Consider the following 15,616-nt stretch of genomic DNA (forward strand, 5'->3'; position numbering starts at 1 on the left):
ACCTTCCTCTAGTCAAATGCACTGGTTAGTATTACTCAGATTGAAATTAGTGGGGGAAGGAGGATAATTAGGTACAGGATAAACAACACTTTGAAATTGGGGGCTAGGATAATTATTAGTAGGCAAACTCTTTCTTTACCAATGGGCATTTGTTTCTCAAATGGTCTTTAGACCCACAAGCAAAACATTATTTTGAGATAGTATCTAGACTACTAGCATTCAGACCAGAGGACTGCCCTGAAGACCTTTTGAAGGGGGGTACATTAACTTGTCTGCAACTATCACTATGCTTAGCCTCTTCAGCCTTAATACACGCAATTTATAACTAAAAGATTCAGGGCATATCCTAAAGGACAGGTATGAACGGTACTCAGGTGATGTCCCACTCATTGTATTATCTACCATATTAGCTTCATCAATCGATAGCCTAAACATGTTGCAATAGAATTTTAAGTCACTGACGTAGTTAAATAGGCTTTCTGAATACAACTGGACTCTAAAACAATGTTTTGCTGTCAAATCCTTGAGTGCTCTGAAAGGGATAAACTTCCTTAAAATTCCTTCATGAAATTGGTCCAAAGTGGTTTCACTCAAACATGCTTCCAAAATTTCAGTTTTAAGGATACCAACACATTGTGAAAACAAGGTTTGGAAAGCACTGGAAGAGCTTAGGTTAAAACAATTTGCGGTCTCCTTTACTTCGACCAGTAATCTTAAAAAAAAAAAAAAAAATGGACAAGTTGTCAACTCTTTTAAGCAACTCACTAGCAGGGTTTACATTATCGCACCGTAGCATGCCAGGATTATCAACCAAGAATACAGGTTGGCCATAAAAAGCAGCTAATGACTGATTACCCAAAACAGCTAGAAATGGGTTGGTTAAAATCAGGATTGGCTGAAACATTGGGATCGTTATCTTGAGGACCAGCATTAATTTTAATATTCCTCAATTTAAGAGTTTGCATGATGGCATTCAAATCTGTAGATATAGAAACAGCCTTAGTTAGCAACACAGTACATTGATTTAGGGTGGACCGATCCATTTCTAATGTGAACAGATCCTGGAGGCGATTCGTGTAATGAGTTACATAAACTATTTGTCTCTGTACTTGGTATTCTGAAGGTTGAGGTATTTTAAAGGCTTCAGCTAATTCATCAATTTCATCAAGAGCATCTCTAATAAACAAAACAGACTCGCCAATCTCTGCTTCTGACATGTCGGGTACAACAATAGGTTGATCAGCAAGTTCAGAGAGTAATTCTACGTCACCCTGGATAGTGCCGGATGGCTTCCTACCACGAATCTGCACCTTGTAACTTAACTCCAGTTTCCGCAACATTCTAGGAACTGGCAAGGGGCGAGACTCCATCATTGACATGAAACAGACAACAGTTGGATTAGACTTTCCACTTGGTCTAACAAATATGAGTTTTAAATGCCTGTTTTTACTTAGCAACTAGCAGGGTTGACCTAGGCAACTTACCAAGTTCGTTAGTACAACAGCAACAATATAGCAACCACAGCAATCGCTACCACTCACTACTGCAACCCCATTAAGAAGAACACACACATAACAATGAAGACACACAAATAGCAAAATGAACTCAAATTATTCACCTTGAGGGCATTAGCACAAACTAGAATGCGTGGAGGACCAAAACATGAAGGATAAAAAGGACTGGATCTTGAAATTAATTCTTGAAAGGTATATACATACACTTAAATATATTTTAAAAACCAATAACTCAAAGAAAATTAAATTGTGAAATAATATTTCATAATGAGTTTAAATAGACATAAATGAAGTTGATATCAACATAGGCTTCTTTAAAGAATTAAATATTTGGAAGGTTTAAAAACTGATAATGTTTAATTAAAATATTGAAAAACTAAAATATTTAAAAGATAGGTTGCAACCAATTTAATCATTTATAAATACTTGAACCATAAGGTAAATTCATAAATTAATACATTAAATAGATGATAATCTTACTTGTGAGGAGGTATTTCTGGGACATACATTGTGAGGTGAGGTCTTAGAGACCGCTGTTGTATTGGCACGCTAGCTGTGTTCCTGGCATACCTATAGTCACGTGTAATCAAACGATTAACTTAAAATTGATTGCATTGGTACTTCCATTCATCTAACACGGGTTAGAAATGCAAATATATATATTAAAAACTAGAGTTTTGTCTGTACATTGCTCAGAATTAAAAAGGAACAGTATTTTTGTATCGGTTGTGTTCACAAAAAGAATGCAATGCAATTTTTAATTTTCCATTTTATCTGTCTTGTATGTATATGCATCACAAGAAAATGGCGTAACAGTATTGAATGAAAATCGGTAATTTAAAGTCAGGGAATAAGACTCTAGGCTATAAATATTTATGCTGAGTGAAATGGTAGTTTAGGGTAAGGCTTAAAATTTAATTCTCATGTATGTGTGTTATTAGCGGTCCTGTCAGTAAACACTTCCTAACAAAAGATATGGAATGTAATTTCCGATAATTTATTTCTTATAGCCTACAGTTTTAACATACTGGCTGTGGTAACAGATACTGCATTTGTGAATTTATATTTTTGTTGTTTATCCATATCAAAGTTGAGCCACAAGAAAATGGTTGAATATAATTTAATGAAAATCGATGAGTCAGGGGATAAGGCATTACAAGGCGAAGATGTTTCTTCAAGCTGGGTGAAATGGTAGTTCAGGGGAAGACTAAAATGTAATTATCAAATGTCCACGTTATTAATGGACCTATCAATAAGTACTCTATAGCAAAAGTTACAGCGAATTTAATTTTCAATCATTTATGTCTTATACAATTTTATCTTACCGAATATGATTACTTGTGTGGTGTTTGGAGAAAAGAGTAGCAGTGGTGTTTTTTTTTTTTTTTAGCTGCTCACTCCACCACTGACCAATTCTATCCATTTGGTGGCAGTTCTCTTCAATATGGAAAAAGCGTGTGACACCACATGGAAATGTGGTATCCTTTCGGCCCTGCGTCAGTGGAAATCCCGAAGTAACTTGCTGGTTTTTATTGCAAATTTTTTATCCCTCCATCTATTCCTTGTCTGAGTAGGGAGACCATATTCTGGAAAATTGAGTCCCACAGAGATCGGTTCTCATTGTCACTCTGTTTGCGATTGCCTTAAACCGTGTTGTCGCTGCTGCTGGTTCAGCAGTAGTACTGTCCCTGTATTTGGACGAATTTGCTCTGCATTATAGCTCTCAGAATATGGCAGTCGCAGAGTGAAGATTACAGCAAGCTATTAGGAGAGTGGAACAGTGGCTTTCGTTTAACTGTGAAGTCCTCTGTTATTCACTTCTGCCAGATATGCATTCTTCCTCATCCTGAGCTTTATTTAGTGGGGGGGGGGTCACTCTTTCTGTAGTTGACACGTACTGGTTTCTTGGGATCCTTTGCAATACTTTGCGATATTAAATTATCATGAGAGCCACACGAGTCGGTTAAAAGTCAAATGTACTAAGCTTTCATAGGGCACATATTTTATTCAGGTTAGACAACAGCTAAGCAGCATATGAATCAGCAAGAAAGTTTTCTTGTGAAACTGAACAGCATCTACAAAGGGCAGTGTTATGTTGGCAACAGAGGCATTCCATACAAGCCCCATTGCTAGCCTGCCTGCTGACTGGTGTGCTGCCTTTACACCTGATGCATTAGCAAATGCTGTTGTCCTATGATGCAAATTTGCAATAGATGCCATTTTCCCCAAGCTATCCCTGTGTATTCCACATTGGAAACCATCAGCTGTATGGTGTCTATCCACTAACAATGCAGCCAGTTGGTATACACCTGGAACAGATTGTTTGATGTACCTTCAGTTACTCATTTTGTTAGACGACCACGTAAGGTACCTCCATGGTTAATGATTATCTGAAATCATCCTGGATCTGCACACCAGCTCTAAAGTGAGCACAACTCCTCCAGTCATCAAAGTCCTCTCCTGTCTTGTTAGCCAGTATCCAGGCTCAGTAGTTATTTACACAGATGGTTTGAGGGCAGAAGCAAAGGTAGGCTGTGTGTTTGTTGTCGTTAATAAGAGGTTTCTTTTTTCTCAACCAGAAACCTGTAGCATGTACATAGCAGAACTCTTTGCTATCTTTTAAGTTGTGTGGTATGAGCTGTCCAGTGAACATCGGCACATTCTTTGTAGTGATTCTTGAACTCGTTACAATCTGTCGATGCAAGTTTCCTGCGGCATCTTCTGATGCAGCGGATCCAAGACTTGCTGGCCAGGTGTTGGTGTGCTAGTACCAGAATCACATTTTTGTGGCTCCCAAGCTACATGAGTGTAGTGAGAAAAGAGTTAGCTGATAGGTTAAGGGAGGCGGTCACATTGCCCCCATTGCCTTACAAGGTTCCAGCCAGTGTTATTCATTTTGGTAAGGTCACATTGGGAGTTAGAGTGGCAGGCCACCCCTCTTTCAAATAAGCGGAGAATGAGTAAAGGTATGGGAGACTTCCCTTCGAGTTTCTCAGAGAGAAGCGGTGTTATTGTTGTCTTCGGATCAGCCATGGTATAGCCACGTGCTCCTACTTGCTGAAGGGAGAAACCGCCTCGATGTGTGCTTGTGGTGATCATCTGACTGTAATACACATCCTCGTGGAGTTCGCGGACCTGGCCGATCTGTAGATTCTACAAGATGACAAGCAGTCAGTAGACCTCGCCATCAGTTTTATGAATATGTTTTGAGCTTTTAAAGTGAATAACATAAACAGTTTCACTTTAAAGCCAATGCCTTAATTTTTTTTCATTTTAATATAATTTTAAGTCATAGGAAAATATGGCATTTTGAATTAGATCCACTGATTATTGTTAATTCATAATCAGGTTCATCATTATAATTTTTAAAATCCTAGTTAGAGGATAGGTTTTAATCTATTATTTCATTTCATCTCATACTGTTAGGGGCTGATGACCTAGATGTTAGGCCCCTTTAAACAACAATTGTAGTCATCACCTACTATAAGAGATATTCATGAATTTAGACTTTTGTTGTTTAGTCCATATCAGTGCTAACATGGAGGTATTGTTCAACTGTGTTAACCAGTGATGGTGGTGGTTCTTGTTGTTATTGTTTTAAGTTGTAAAACCGTGTAGTCATCAGTCCACATCAACAAGGAAAATTGGACAGAAAATTGTAAAGGAATGATCGCTTGAAGAGTAAGAGGGAGTCATGACAGGAGAAAAGACTCCCTTTCCATTGGATGCCCTAATATCACAGAGATGGAAGAAAACTAAATGTGAAAGCCTTCAATATCAAAAGTCCATAAAACTGATCAACAGTAACATTACATCGACCGTTTTTTGTTGTTGTGATTTGCGCTCTTTTCTGCTACCGCTCATCTCCGATAGATGGCATTACTGCTGCATGCCGCATGAGCTAAAGGAGTTACATACCCAGGTAGAACAGCCCACTGAATATTGGTGGAATGTAGCAGGGGAGTTGGATAACTTTCTTTTTTTTAGCATGTCATTCTTCTGGTTCATAGATGTCTGATAACTACTTTTATGTGAAACATTGGTTCATCATAGTATTCCAGCTATTCGATCCCTGCTGATATAAGGCACTGATAGGATTGGGGAGTGTGCACACAAAACGAAAAACAGCAGAGCACTGCTGTCTTTGGCTAGGTCATTCCAGCTCATGGAGCTTGGCATTAGAATGCCAACTTAGTTCTGTTCATGAAAAGTGAGGAACTGTGCTGTTTCTTCGATTGAACATTTCACATGATAGCATTGCTTTTAACCATGACATTCCAGTCGGTTAATATTTTATTCTGACAAGAATACTGACTTCATTGTAATGTCCTATGTTGAGTTCAGTGCAATATTTGCCTCTGTCTTTTAAAGCTTCACAGGGAATATGGGTGTGTATTTTTTAATGAAACTTGGTGTTTTGATTTGGAATAAGGTCGAGTAGAATCTCGGCTTTAAGTTGTCCAAAAAATTTTACTAGAAGAGGGGGCATCAGAAGTGGCCTAAAGCATAAAACTTGATGTCTCTCTCTTGTAGTTGGTTTTACATGAAACAGAGGCCAGGGCTCTAAGAACGGACTGGATCTGTGCCAACTGATTAGTAAAGCCTAATCAAGTGAAGTAGGCCATCGGCACGTTTCAGCCAATAAACGGACTGTGGCCGGATGAGATACTTCTGCTACTCCTACAGGAAGGATGGGAGATACTCATCAAAGCATAGACTGATCTTTTCAGAGAAAGCCTGGCTCTGGGTTATGTGCCAGAATTATGGACTGAGGCTAGGGTGGTATTCATACCAAAGCCAGGAAGAGCGAACTGTGCTCAAGCCAAAGCTTACAGACCATAATGTTTGAACTCCTTTATGCTGTTGGTGGTTGTGGAAAAAAATACTGGATATATACAGGAAAGGGTGCAACTGAGCTCGACCTTATATAAAAATCTGTTTGTATACAGACCTGGCAGTTCCACTGAGGCTGCACTCCATCAACTGGTTTACAAACTAGAGGAAGGCCTAGAGTATAAAGAAATAGCTTTGGGAGCATTTCTAGGCATAGGTGCCTTCAGCAACACATCCTATAACTCAGTTATCAAAGCTATTGAGGAGATTAAGGTGAGTAAAACCATTGTGAAGTGGATTAAGTCCATGCTTGAGGAGAGAAAAATAAAGGCAAGTATGTTGGAGAGACTGATGGTCAGAGCCACTTGAGGCTGTGCTCAGGGAGGAGTCCTTTTTCTCTCCTGTGGAACCTCGTGGTTAACATTATCATAGATATGCCAATGAACAAGGATATGCAGATGATCTGGTACTTGTTGTTAGAGATAAAGCAATGAGAGTCATCCAGGACCTCATGCAAAGATGTCTCAACCTTGTGGAAAACTGGTGTTGGGAAGAACAACTTTCCGTTAACCCAAGCGAAATTACTCTAGTCCCTTTCACAAATAGAAAGAAATTAGAGAGAGAACACTGAAGCTCTTTAGAAAGAAATTCATATGGAAGAACAGGTATTACACTTAGGTGCTGTGTTGAACAAAAAGTTAACCTGAAATCCAGATATAAAAAGAAATATAACTTGGGCCAAGAACCTAACTATGCATGCAGGAGAGGGGTTGGGACTATGTAAGGTCTAAAGCTGGTAATGATAATGTGGATTTATACAATGATCATTAGACTGTTGATGACCTATGCAGCAGTTGGTATGGTGGAAGGAGGTTAGTCAGAGAAAAATCAATAGTAAACTAAATAGCCTGCAGAGAATGGAATGTATTTAACCATAACTGGGGCTAGAAAAACTATGCCGACAGAAGCCTTGAACACTACTGGATCTCTCTTCACCAAGTAACTTTATAGAGGGACAGGCTAGAATGAGTTCATATAGATTGATGCAAACTGGATGTCGGAAGGTTAAGAGACCCAATCTTTGTCACTGTAAAATTTAAGTGTTGTAACAGGGAAAGTTTTACACATGTCATCTGATTGTATGACTCCAAGGTATATTTTTGAAAAACCATTTGTGACCCAGATAATCTGAAGGGAAGACTGGGATATCAGTAAGCGGAAAAACTAATGGAGAAGATGTGGTATGGTGCACGGATGGCTCAAGGACAGGAACAGGAGGAGGGATTAACGGAGGAATACCTGAGAATGCCTTGAGAAAAACTTGAGGGGTACGAGTAAGAACATTCTCATTTTCATGGGTAGCCAAGCAGCCCATTAAAGTGTTTGAGGCTTTCTGAATCTCATACAAAATTGTTTGGTATTGCCACTCACTTCTCAAGTTCTCATAGTACAATGTTCTCAAAATTATATGGGTACTGGGGCATGCAGGAATGGAAGGAAATGAGAAAGCGGACAAACTGTCTAGAAAAGGATCAGACACACGTTTTGTGGGCCCTGAACTAGTATGTGGGATCTCATATGGGCATGCCTGCAATTATATAGGTAAATGAGTACAAAAGAAGAAGCTGAAAAACTGGAAAAAATGCTCCAGGATTCACACTTTCTAAGGAACTAGTACAAAGTCCAAACAAGAAGCAGCACCGGGCGAGTTGGCCGTGCGTGTAGAGGCGCGTGGCTGTGAGCTTGCATCCGGGAGATAGTAGGTTCGAATCCCACTATCGGCAGCCCTGAAGATGGTTTTCCGTGGTTTCCCATTTTCACACCAGGCAAATGCTGGGGCTGTACCTTAATTAAGGCCACGGCCGCTTCCTTCCAACTCCTAGGCTTTTCCTATCCCATCGTCGCCATAAGACCTATCTGTGTCAGTGCGACGTAAAGCCCGTAGCAAAAAAAAAAAACAAGAAGCATACATAAGAACTGCTTGCACTTAGCAGATAGTGTGGGGTTGCTCACTGGCCACTGCCATCTTAAAAAGCACCTACACTGAATTGGAGTGGTAAAGAAATATTTATATAAGAAATGCAATTAAGAAGAGGAATCAGCAAGAATGTAAGGTGCAGGGAAGAATCAGAATTTCCACACTGAGTCTTCTGGTGGAGAGAGAGAGAGAGAGAGAGAGAGAGAAAAGATCCAAGAAAACCCAGTAAGAACAATCTGCAGCTTTATGAAGGGAGCTGTAACTTCTCTGCTTTATCCCGGTTCAGGAGTCAGCTGCAACAATAAGTCTCGTCTTGCATCCTTGTCCCAAAGTCCTTCCTCCTTTAGGTCATCCACAATCTTGTCTCTCCACCTCATATTCTGTCTTCCTCTTAATCTCTGTCCAGTTGCTGGTTTATCTCATTCTCTCTTAACAGCTTCTGTTTCCTCGTTCCTTGCAAAATTCCTGTATACCATCTGTCTACTTCCCCTTATCTTTTTTTATGACAGTCTCATCCTCCTTCCTTGTCCATCACTCATCCATGATATTTAAATCTTGCTTTAACATGTTTGCTTTTCTGTCTAAAATTTGTATAATTTCTCTTGCTTGCCTGTTAGCTAACATCACTTCCATCTTTTTTTGTATTCACTTTGTCTCCCCCCCCCCCCCATTTCAATTGTCTCTTGCCATTTTCACGCTCTCTTTTGCAAGTCTTCCATTGTGTCCTCAATCATGACTAAATTGTCTGCGAAAAGCAACTCCCAGTGATCTTACTCTCGCATGTTCTCGCTGATGACATTTAGGATTGATTCAGTACAGATAGTTGATGTAATCCAACCTTAATTTCAGAATTCTCTCTCTCCAGCTGAAGTGTTCACTCAGATACTTGCTCCTGCATCTTCTGTATCTTCCACTATATCTTCAGGCACCAGTAGGCAAGGTATCTTGGAATTCTATTGCATGCTATTTCTAAATCACTATCTTTTTCAGTTCCCTTTAGTTTCTTTTCTTGCAAATTTCTGGCAATAAAGAGTGGATATATCATTCCCCTTTCACAAATTCACACTGCAGATAACTAACCATTAATAACCTGTTCACTCTATCATCAATTATGCTTTCCCATACTAAAATTAAGGTTCCATAAGTTTTATACCTCTGTGATTTCCACACTCCAGAAAATCATATTTCTGTTTGTCAATAGGATTGATCAGACATTTTCTCCATTCTTCATGTATCTTCCCAAGACTCCAGACAGTTTCCGTCAGGTTTCTTAAGGTCTTTGCCATTTCATTACTTAACGCCTATTGCTCCTGCTTTCCCATAGTTTTGAAGGCCTGTCTCCAAAGGCCAGCACGCTAAGCAATTAGCCATGGAGCCGGAGATTAAATAATGTTTAAAGTACTACATCAGCTTTACTATGTACAGTTACGTAGTAGCAGTTCACATCAATCGGCATTTGACGAGTTAGGAATATCCAGCCTTCGTGGTTTTGACTTAAGAGATCTTCAACATTTATTGCCCTTTCATTCTGGTTGTTTGCTAATGCAAGGCCTTAAGCCGGTTCTCTCGTATTGTACAGTACTTGTAGGGTTTTAGCTTATGTATGACAGAGAAACTTCTTTCTGTAGATCGGTGCGACGTAAAACAAATAACAAAAAAAAAAATAATAGCCTCCTATCTTGCTAAAGTATTCCTTGGCACTGAACCCCACTGCTGCTGGGGTGAGGAATTTTGTATTTACATTTTCTTATTATTCCTTAGAATGTTCCTTTTTCAAATTACTTGTTGAAAGTAAAGCCGATAATGACAACCGTGATTACCAAATATTTTGGTAAGCCTCCTTCCATATACAGTCTAAAATTGGCCATGTAAAATAAGCTCCAGAAAGTTTTTAAAGATGAGGATGAATTATGGCAAACTTCTGCACATTCTCCGTAACAATATACACGATCCCCATCATAGTGAACCATGGAACCAAAACCTGAAACAAGCTCACCCAATGACACTCAAGTTGAATCCGGCCCTGTAGATGTAGGCTTACAACAGTTGTTTGGTAACTTTTCAGGTGCATCGTAACAAGCACAGTGTTAAAGTGATGTGTTGTGGAGTTACAACCAAGGTTTCTTGAGGATTATAAAATATAAAATAAAACGAAATTGGCTGAAAACAACAGATTTTTAAAATTTTACAATTTCCTTCACGTTGCACCGCACAGATAGATCTTATGTTGACGATGAGATAGAAATGGGAAGGAAACAGCCATGGCCTTAAGTACAGTCCCGGCATTTGCCTGGTGTGCAAATGGGAAACCATGAATAACCATCCTCAGGGCTGCCAACAGTGTTCAAACAAAACACATGTAGAGACGGTTAAAATTTGAAATAAAGGTTTTATATTTCTGTTTAACTTTTTTTACATGAAGCTTCCGTATTTTTTCATGGTACACTGATAAATTAAATTGCATACTTCATTCAACCTTTAATTCTTTTAAAAATTAAAGGCTTTTAAAACATTAATATTATCACTTACTATTGATTCCCAGCCAAATGTTTCGAGGTGTTATTGTCTCCCTGAAGTGTGAAATTTTGGCTATTCTTGGGCTATTGCATTCAAAATGTAGTTTCTGGATGCATCCGATAATAATCAAAGAACTTCTGGGGACCTTTTTCCAAATCATTGAACAGATGATGGAATCTCCCATTGGCTTCATTTTAGCTAGTGTCAGGTTTACCCAGCATCGGTCTTCTTTTGTAATTTTTCCTCCGACGCATCATCAGGTAGGGAATCCCCCCAAAAATTATACTAAATCCTTACCATTCGTCTCAAAGAATCTATAACGATCTTGACATCTTGACAACGCCCACTACAGAAACCCACACAGACCTGTACGGTGTATAGGCGCCAACTGACAGTCGCATGAAGTTGCCTCCAGTGGACGATCGCAGTTGTTCATAGTCATACAAATCAAAGTTGGCTGTAGGTGTGTATAGTCGCTTTCAATGGATGAGCAGCCTTATTGTCACAGCCACCATGAGAGTCTTTTCACCTAAACTTTGCCAAAATGTTTGTCTGAGACTTCAATTGTCTGCAGGTTGATTCCTATTTTGCCTTGATGAAACTTTTATTTGAATAGATGGGTATTTATAAGTACTAAGGTCGTCTGACAAGAAGTCGCGTTGATATGGGGTAAGAGGTGCAAGGTGTAAGCTTGACTGCTGCGCATGCGCCTATCTCGAGTCTCAAGACCTGACAAACATATCCTCCGACTGTGGTGCCTCTTTCGAATTGAGGTGTTGTCGTGAAGTTTTAAAGTGGTAGTGTCTGACTCGTTGGCTGAATGGTCAGTGTAGTGGCCTTCGGTTCAGAGGGTCCCGGGTTCAATTCCCGGCCGGGTCGGGGATTTTAACCTTAATTGGTTAATTCCAATGGCTCAGGGCCTGGGTGTGTGTGGCGTATTCAGCATTAGAAATCATCCTAGGTAGGGCGCTCATCTTCACACAGACATGCAGGTCGCCCAATAGGCTGTGTACGAGAAAAAGACCCGCACCAGGCCCCTCCAGAGGCCATACGCCATTATTTATTAAAGTGGTAGTGCCGTTGTGCCTCAGTTACACATTTACTGTATGTACTTCATAATGAACAGTTTGATAGTGAATATGCATTGATTCAGAAAGTTTGCATAGTCTGCCACGATTGATGTTTGCAGCTAAGAGTGTTGTATCTGTTACTTGTGCCACACCTACAAGCTGCCGTCACATTATCGTCAGGCGCAGATAGTATTGATGAACGTTGTGATAGCACAAAGTCCACAATTAGATAGTGGTTGCTGAAGTCCATAATATCATAGAATAACTTTTATAAAACAAAGTTTAAGGGTTACATTTTAACTCTCAAATCTAAGGTCGCAGGCTTTATACAAAGAGGTCTTGGTTTTCAATCAATCATCTGCATTTAGGGCTATTGCCTAGGTGGCAGATTCCTTATCAGTTGTTTCTCTAACCTTTTCTTGAATGTTTTCAAAAAACTTGACATTTTATTACCCAGTTAGAGAGTTCTGATCAAATATATATTAGTAGATATGACTTGTATGACTGTTGAGTCACGTCATTTCATTATTTAAACGGAATTATCTCCATTTGTGTTGCAGCATTTTGTCATTAGGTTCTTTATGATTTTTAAATTGTGTATTTATTGATTTCAGTGCTTTTTTAGTGTAGCCCATTAATCTCTTGGTACATTTACATTTTTAAATGTTTTACATAAATGCTTCCTCTGTTCATTCTTTAATTTTCTGTGGTAGATGTCACATTTCATTGAACATATTTTGTTAATTTTTTAAATATCTTGTTTCAGCTTATATAATCACATAAAACTGGCCAGTGAATTACGCCAAGGTTGCGACTACTCGCTCTTCAAGAAAGGAATTCGTCCAATGTGGGAAGATGATGCAAACAAACGAGGGGGGCGCTGGCTAATCAATTTAGATAAAAAACAGAGAACAAGTGATCTGGATAAATTCTGGTTGGAAATTGTACGTATTGCTATTTGTTTTGAACATAAAAGTAGTAAGAGTAAGGGTGCTGTGGTACACTAATTGCTAATGATTACATAGTTCTTGTTAATATTAACATACTACAGCGTTTCTCAAACATTTTTCAAGTAGGGGGCCACTTTTATAACTTAAAATATTCTGCGGACTGTCCTACACTTTTTTTCAAGCTAATTAACAGTTGTATTTCTTCAGTTTTATACTAGTCATTTAATATATCATTGTTTTTAAACTAGAAATTTACATACCTTCTGCTTTTCAATTTTGAAGGCCAAAATTATTTTCCACTAAAAAGAGTGTAGGGTTAGAAAATGGTGAACATTTTCTGTTGTATACAACTGACTCTCAAACAAAGTTTCCTTTCAAACCTTGAGCATTGAGGACATTCAAAGAATTGTCTTGAAGGCTCAGGATTTAATTTATTTAGTTTGAGAAGAAGATAAGCAAATGTACTTAGCCACAACTCATCAGCAATGAATGAAAGATCTTCATTGATTTTGTTTTCCTATCTTAATTTTTGGTGTCTTGTGAGCATTCCATGAGAACTAGTGAACTTCAGAATGCAATACTGTAGCAGCCATTTGTGCTTGCTACCCATAACTATGCATATTATTTAAAACTGCTTGCATATCAGAGACTTTTCCTTAATAAATACTGTTATTACAAATGTGTACTTCTTGATTAATACGGCTTTCAATTTGGCCACAAAGGCTTCCCTGTGAATGAAACCGCGAGTCCAAGTTACATCGGGAACAATGTCTCAGACTTAAGCTATAATGCCACTTTGCCTGCTGGTGAGCACATACCCTTTCTGACGGATGGTAAGCCTGAATACACCTTTTTCTGGGAGTGTGTTGTAGTATGGCAGTATTTTAGCTGTTTCCGGTTTGAATTGTCAATTGGATGCAAGCAGGACAATATCTGAGAGGAGCGCAAAAGACTCATTGCGTCTCTACAGAAGTTACAGCTCATCACAGGATTTGTACTTCCACCACACCCTTTTTTGATGGATGGTAAGCCTGGATGCACCTTTTTCTGGGAGTGTGTTGTAGTATGGCAGTATCTTAGCTGTTTCTGGTTTGAATTGTCAATTGGATGTAAGCAGGACAATATCTGAGAGAAGTGCAAAAGACTAATTGTGTCTCTACAAAAGTTACAGCTCATCACAGGATTTGTACTCCAATGATCAGCTTTCATCTTCGGAGATACATATGTATGAAAGAAAATATTCAAAAAATGCCTTATTTCTAGCAGGATCACAGACTTCCATGAAGATTTTAGCCCATTCCTTCTGTGTTTTATCTGAATAATCTGTGAGGCATACAGATTCATTTGTGTAGGTATTTACATCCTTTATATCATAGCCGGTTAGAAACACTTTGCTGCCGTCCAGGACTAAACTCGAGCTATCCAAGTCTGATAAAATGTTTCTTGGCACTATGGTAACTGGAACTGATGGATCACTATCACCAGTGGTCCATATATTTGTTGTTAACGTATCTACAAAGATTGCACACGAGATGCTGTCATTTGGTACAATTATTTTATTCAAATCTATTTACAAAGTAACACACACACAACCTTAAACATTGCTGCCATAAACAAAACACTCACAGCACAAAGTCACCATTTTGTAAAAAATGCCAATTGCTGAACATGGAGATTGCAACCTTAACACACAGTTCAAATCCATTTGTCGTAGGTACAACATCGTAACTGGTGTAAAACCTTCTATTATTATGTTTAATATATTCTAATTATATTTTATTAAATGCTAAATTATATTTATTAAATGTTAAATATGACTACTACATGGTTTCCCTGTAAATATCTTTTATAAATTTGTATAACCTCAATATGTATTGTGTATAAGTTTAACCTCAAAATCTATATAGTCAGAAGTGGTAGAAAACACTATAATGTTCATATACTAGATTTATTGTACTATAATTTGGTATATATGAAGGGTTCTGAAAGAAACTTACTGTAAGGTTTATTATCCAGATATATGTAGAGACATAGGAATGTTGGAGAAATTTCTATGTGTAATGGTAAACAGTAAAAGAAAGTTCGAGCTGGATCCATTACTGGAGTACTCCATTTGACTAGCTGGTCGATCCAGGTTCGAGTGTGTTCCATTAGAGCAGGCCTTTCGAACTCGAGCACTCAGTGCTGGGGCGCACCAGCTCTGCACTCAGCAGCACCATTCCCCTCCTTCCCTACCTACTCCGCGCAGTGCATTGTATTTTACATCAAGGACAATTATGTGCAAACAACTTTCGCAACTTTATATCTGTTATGGATACTGTGTCAAAACGTGTACATTTCTGCAGAAAGTAAGGTTTAAACCATCTGCAGTTCAAATAATTTTTAAAAGATCTCAAGGCAGAATGTAGCGACATTCCCTTTTATTGCATTGTTCGCTTGTTAAGTTGCGTGAAAGTGCTAGCAACCTCCTTTCCAATAGTTGAAGAAATTGCTCTGTTCATGGAGATGGGAGGTTCTCCACAACCAACTTTGCGGAATAAACCATGGGTAGCTGACCTCGCTTTTTTGGTGGACATATCATCTTATTTGAATGATTTAAATATGTCATTGCAAGGGAGAAACATATTGATTAGCACTATGTGGATAGAATTAAGGCTTTCAAAATGCAGAGTTTTTTATTGAAAAGTCAGCTTGAAGCCGGAATTTTGACTATTTTACTTCATTAAAATCATTACATTTGTCTGCTTACGAAAA

General features: G+C 38.6%; 1 protein-coding gene across 2 annotated transcripts in view; it reads left to right on the forward strand.

Annotated features, from left to right (window-relative positions):
- The window catches only part of LOC136857230 (eukaryotic translation initiation factor 4E-1A), an 84,288-nt gene that overhangs the window by 15,384 nt on the left and 53,288 nt on the right, over positions 1–15,616 (forward strand). For both annotated transcript variants that reach the window (XM_068225098.1, XM_067135711.2), the window contains exon 3: positions 12,679–12,856. In XM_068225098.1, coding sequence (XP_068081199.1) covers positions 12,679–12,856 — 178 coding nt within the window. The remainder of the gene's footprint in view (positions 1–12,678; positions 12,857–15,616) is intronic.

This window comes from Anabrus simplex, chromosome 1 (genome assembly GCF_040414725.1).
Source record: "Anabrus simplex isolate iqAnaSimp1 chromosome 1, ASM4041472v1, whole genome shotgun sequence".
Taxonomy (NCBI): Eukaryota; Metazoa; Arthropoda; class Insecta; order Orthoptera; family Tettigoniidae; genus Anabrus; species Anabrus simplex.